The sequence below is a fragment of the Aspergillus welwitschiae genome (genome assembly GCF_003344945.1).
Source record: "Aspergillus welwitschiae strain CBS 139.54b unplaced genomic scaffold BDQ94scaffold_163, whole genome shotgun sequence".
NCBI classification, from domain to species: domain Eukaryota; kingdom Fungi; phylum Ascomycota; class Eurotiomycetes; order Eurotiales; family Aspergillaceae; genus Aspergillus; species Aspergillus welwitschiae.
The window spans coordinates 1-5266 of record NW_020798857.1 but is presented as its reverse complement, the minus strand read 5'-3'; the positions used below and the strand labels follow the sequence as shown (position 1 = coordinate 5266).

Genomic DNA, 5266 nt, shown 5'->3' with positions numbered 1-5266 from the left:
TGAGGAGGAGCGCCCTGACACAGAGGGGTGTTTAATGCGCTCCCGCCTGGTTATTTTTCTGGTGTCTTGAATGTCCGGGGTTTTTCGACCGCCTGCTACCTTCGGACATGGAGGAAAGTGTGCCTCGGGCGGCTACCACCACACTTGACCGCCGCTTTCATGAGTGTGCAAAGTACTACTGCTGCCATATGCCCGTTCAAAGAGGTGCCCCGTGTATAGTAATGCTTGATCACGGACAATTGAACTATAGTAAAGAATTACACGGCGTCACGATAATATGGGTTGGAGTAGCTGCTAGACTGCAGCACGTTCTGGTCAACTCCTGGCAGCCGTGACCCACACCTGTTTCCTGTGACCACTCACCGGGGTAGTTTGCTTGGACTTGCGGTCAAATTTGACCACTCCTAGATTTCTGTTCAACTTACCTCGTAATAATGCGGAAGGAGCTCTACACTCGAGTAATCAAATAGCTTTGTGAACCAGGATGGTATTACCAGTTGTTACAGTACATACAGGGAACACAAGGGAGAAGAGGCAAACGGCTCATTACAGCTTTTGTTAACAACTTGTCATATAGCGTACGAGCACTTTTATCTTTCTAGTAAATAAACTTGATATGAAAGCAGATGAATTCGACGATCTTTTGATGGGCATTCTGTCGTGGCGAAAGCCGTGGACCATGCGTGGACATCTAGATGCCAGATGCCACCACCTACGTACTACATAGCAGACAACACAGCAGAATCTTTAAATGAGGCCATATCTGCTGATCCCTCAAAATTGATTTTCTTTTAAATTCCCTTATGGCGCCCAACAGTCTGTTCTAAAAAATAGCGAGTATAAGAGTGCATTTCCTCGGCCTTCGTCAACATTGCAGGTGTCGACACTGCATGTACCGTATACCTGGCAATAATACATATTCAAATCTTGCCTGCGGACTCGGTGACTAGGGTCCAATCGAATACGTACATACGCAACGTATCCTTGACGGAGATGTCCCGGGATGGTGCCATGGCCGCTCTTGCCAGGGTGAATCCTACGATTGCTCAACCAGCTTTCCGTGCCAATGATCCTATTGCAGCAGTTCGATTGAAGGTTTACGAAACATCGTCAGTGATGTGCTGCTCTACAGCTCAGCTGGAGAGGCATAGTACGACCACAGTGAACGCCAATGCGTCGTCATCGGCTACCAACTTTTATCCGCCTATCATCTCAGTGTCAGTGGAAAGCAGGCCGTGGAGAAATATCAGCCGTCTTTTCTTCCGCAATAGTACTGTGGCCATCTCTTCCGCACACAGTGCACTCTGGGTTTCCAAGACCAGCTCAGGGAGCGTCGGCGCTTTGCCGAGTGCAAAGATGACCCATCCTGGCCCCACAGCACCCACGCTGGCTCAAACACCGTCGGCCAATTCAACTATGCTCACGGGTACAGGAACGCAGGCCCGTGGTGGTGGAGTCTCATTTCTCTTGGCTGCTGTTGTCCTCGTCTCCTTTCTTTGGTTTCTTTGATGCTGAGGGGCTGGCGGGCCTTGATGGTCCGCTTTATATTATCTTGTGGCGCATCTGCTTCAAATAACTGGTTGACCGACCTGTACGTAGAAAGGCACTGGAGACCAATTATAGGTTAGGATAAAAGTATAAGTGTATTTAGAGCAGTTTCTGCCAATAACTCCCAGATTGAGCATTGTGTATGTCCGACAAAGGCAGAAGCCGACTCTCCGCATTGTAGTAGAGTGGCGGAAGCTATGCACGTTAACGACTTAACATAGCAAGCCTGACGAAACCTGTTCTTTGAATTTGTTCAGAACAAGTGGGTTAGGACATACAATCTAGCAGGTGTCAGCATACCGTGGCTGATCTTACGAAGATATTGAGTCGTAAAAACACCTACTAGATAAACGCAAGCTAGCTGCTAAAAGCTTAAAGTTTGGTAGGGACTTCCTTAGCCGCCTACGCACTCATTCTCGAAAGGAGGCTTAGCATTTTCTGATAGCTTGTATTTTATTCCCTAGGAAAGAAAATGCATTGTCCCCTGGGGCTAAAGACACAACTCGCGATAGCGACGGCATCACTGCTTGTTACTACAATCTAGCACGCGTGGGCTACCAATATCGATTACCAATGGCCAAATAATAACCACAGAAGCTACAGACAGCAGGAACACATCTCAATAGCCAAGACCAAATTGGAGCCAGCGGAGAATGCTACTGCCAGCCACGTCGCTGCCATGGCATGTGGACCGAGATGAGCCGTGATTTCATGTTGAAGAAGTCTATCGATTCCCTTAGCCAATAGCTGGTATAAGATGGTCACCGATACTGATGCTCCTACAATCAAGAGAGATGACACCTGGGCACTAGTCAGCACTTTTTCTCATACGAAGACGCTTAGGTAGCACTTGCCGATGAGGATATCACAACGGCTACTTTCGTCATTGGAAATCGGACGAAACCTATGACAATCGCAACATGAGCGGCAATAAAACTAATGATATAGGCATCTATGCTCCAGTGTGAAATGTGGTCGTACCCTTTCAGAACAGGTTGGTTCGAGTCTGACGTTACTCAATCTGCAGGGTCCAGCCTAGTGCCTAAAACATCTATCGGGTCGAACGAGAAGTGAGCACTGGGCTTTGAGCAATTTGAGAGGGCTTTATCGTTTGATTTTCCCTCGGAGTAGCTCCAGGGGCCAATTGCATAGTATTATGGGAGGAGATATTGGATATGACTGGGCTGGTCCTCAACATGCCCGCTTATGTGGTCTACCACATCGCCAACAGCTTCCGAAACGCTGTCTGAAAGATATCCTAGGTCTAGAGATGACGAAGAATTCTGTCCACTATGAATGGCGAGCGATCGAAGCTCATTTAGGTGTTCTGGGTTCCGGATTCCACTCACATTCACCTTCGGGTGTAAGTTAGCCGTGTACATGCACATCAACCATATCCGTATCTTTGGCAATGACAACTCTTGAACAGAAGTCGGCGATGTACACGCCGAAAAGATCACGGCGAAACAAACTCGAACGGTGGACGATAAGACCAAGGAGATGATCCTTGGAAGGGATAGCAACATGGATGGACAAGAATGGATGCAGTGACTGCACAGGAGACCACCGCCACGAGTGAGACTTTATTCGGCGCAGAAACAGGATAATGCGATAGAACGTGTCTGTGCACTATAAGTAGCAGCGCGTGTAGACAGCTAAAATTGTGGAGCTATATTCCACACGGAACTTCTATTACAATATCCCTTTCTTCCCTTTATTTTCTTGGCTTTTTGCTGGGTTTATGTGTATCCCATAGGCCCATTTCAAGGTCTCTTCGGGACATGAAATATAAACTCAATCTGTTATGTAATGGGCAAACTTTGTCCTCATCATAATTTCAAACTCTAAGTTTGTTGGTCCTGAGTACACATCAAAAAGAAATTAATGCTGTTAATGAGGGTCAGGCCATACATTACGAATAGTGAGGGTAGAAACGCCCAAGAAGAATGTTACTTTTCTGATTGATCCTTCCATACATGGATTAAATTCAACTAATTCAGAGACTCCGATTTTCACTGAGTGACTTGGCGCATTCGTAGCCATAAATATCCGGTATCCCCTGTGGTAGATTATAGACAGTGCCTGCATTATGTAAGGTTACTGCTAACCCGACCTCAAAAAAAGTCGCGGACTGCCATATGCTCGAGCCGTTCCTAACGAAATCCGTATCATGGAGAATATCTGAATGTAACTTATGTTTTTTTACTAATGATTATCCAAGTGGCCCACATCCAACCATCCAATTGTATACTACCATGGCAGCAGGATGGCTCACCATTGTTGTTTTGTTATTGGGCAGTGGGCTAGAGGCCTTTTCAACGAACTTACCTCTACAGACAGAGTCAGTTTGCCAAATGAATAAGAAGATAATTTGAACGGTAACCCTAATATTGCAAACAGGGTACTATGGCAGGAAAGTTCGGCAATCCGAATCTCACCGTCCTTTGGCTCGCCCTTAGTGCTTAGGACTAGCACATCCACCCAGGCAATTACAGTTCAACAACCTGGTCACATCCAACACAGTACACGGCAAACATCGAGCGTGCAGCCGGTGATATTGAGCACAAAGTACCCTGCATCAAAAGTGCCAGAAGACAAACAAGAGACTCCAGACCTACAGACGAGGACGACTGTTTCTCTCCATCCCACTTCCTTCAGTCGGGCAGTCTCCTCTAGCTCGCGGCCTAGTCGTCCCTCCACCAGTAGGCGCGATCATGATAATGCTATATTCGGTGTCCTGTCGATAGTGCGGGAACCTGTGCCGGAACCGCCCCCAACTACGATCTTCAAGACAAAACAAGACCCCACTGCTTCACGATTCGTTTCAGTCGACCTGACGAGTAAAAGTAACTTGATTCCAGAATTCAGAACAAGCATCATGGATACAATGACCTTAATAGCAAACTTGAACGTGGATCCCTCATCACCATCAACAAACGGGGCGCTTGTATTCGATTTAGAGACGTCCAGTCTAGACTCCTTTGAAAACGTCACTTCCACATCCAAGAAATCAACATGGGCGGTCTCCCATCATAGCATGACGGATAGTGATCCAAGAATGGGGGTTGGCACCGATCAAGGTACCGCGGGAACGGCAACCGTACAGCTTAGCCCTCTTAAAGGGGATAGCCCTCCCCAGTCTACCAGCACATGGTGTACGTATAGGCCATTATTTCAATGTCAGACACCTTCAGATGCAACAGTGTCTGAGACGAGGAAAGCAACGCCAATCAGTTATCCACAAGCTCTCCTCATCATGCCGACCTACACGAAGCCGTTGAACACACCCTTATCATCGGCCAGAGTGCTGCTATATCACAGCGGCGAACAACCAATAGGAACGAACGAGGAGAAAGGTAATTACATTGGCCTTATCAATTCTGACCATTTAGATAGTCTATCTGAAGGTTCCCTGCCTCTATATACGATTAGTATTCCATCTCCCGATATGGAGAATAACAGACTCACGGGCTCTGATAATCCGCAGCCTAGTACGACGTTCAATTCCAATTCGATGGCGTCGGTAACCACGTGGAGCGATGCAGGGCTTGTGCACCATCAGACGGCGTCGACGACCTTGGATGTGTCGAACGGCCCAAGTAGGACGCCAAAATCTACGGATACCGCAACAGCAACATCCGTTCGCGGCGGTTCGGTGATTGATGGTCTTCGCCGCGCACGGACTATATCGCGCCGGAGCTTGGGCATGTCGGTCAGC

General features: G+C 47.6%; 2 protein-coding genes across 2 annotated transcripts; one reads left to right on the top strand and one right to left on the bottom strand.

The window, feature by feature from the left end:
- Positions 1–993: 993 nt before the first annotated feature.
- On the top strand, positions 994–1509 carry BDQ94DRAFT_176514 (uncharacterized protein; the record flags this gene model as incomplete). The annotated part of the gene is made up of 1 exon (XM_026772712.1): positions 994–1509. The coding sequence occupies one exon, from the start codon at positions 994–996 to the stop codon at positions 1507–1509; it is 516 nt and encodes a 171-aa protein (XP_026619276.1).
- A 636-nt stretch (positions 1510–2145) lies between these two features.
- Positions 2146–3074, bottom strand: BDQ94DRAFT_164635 (uncharacterized protein; the record flags this gene model as incomplete). Its single annotated transcript, XM_026770080.1, has 4 exons — positions 2146–2349; positions 2403–2563; positions 2729–2892; positions 2941–3074. 4 exons carry the CDS (start codon positions 3072–3074, stop codon positions 2146–2148), a joined length of 663 nt encoding a protein of 220 aa, XP_026619275.1.
- Between the last annotated feature and the right edge of the window lie 2192 nt (positions 3075–5266).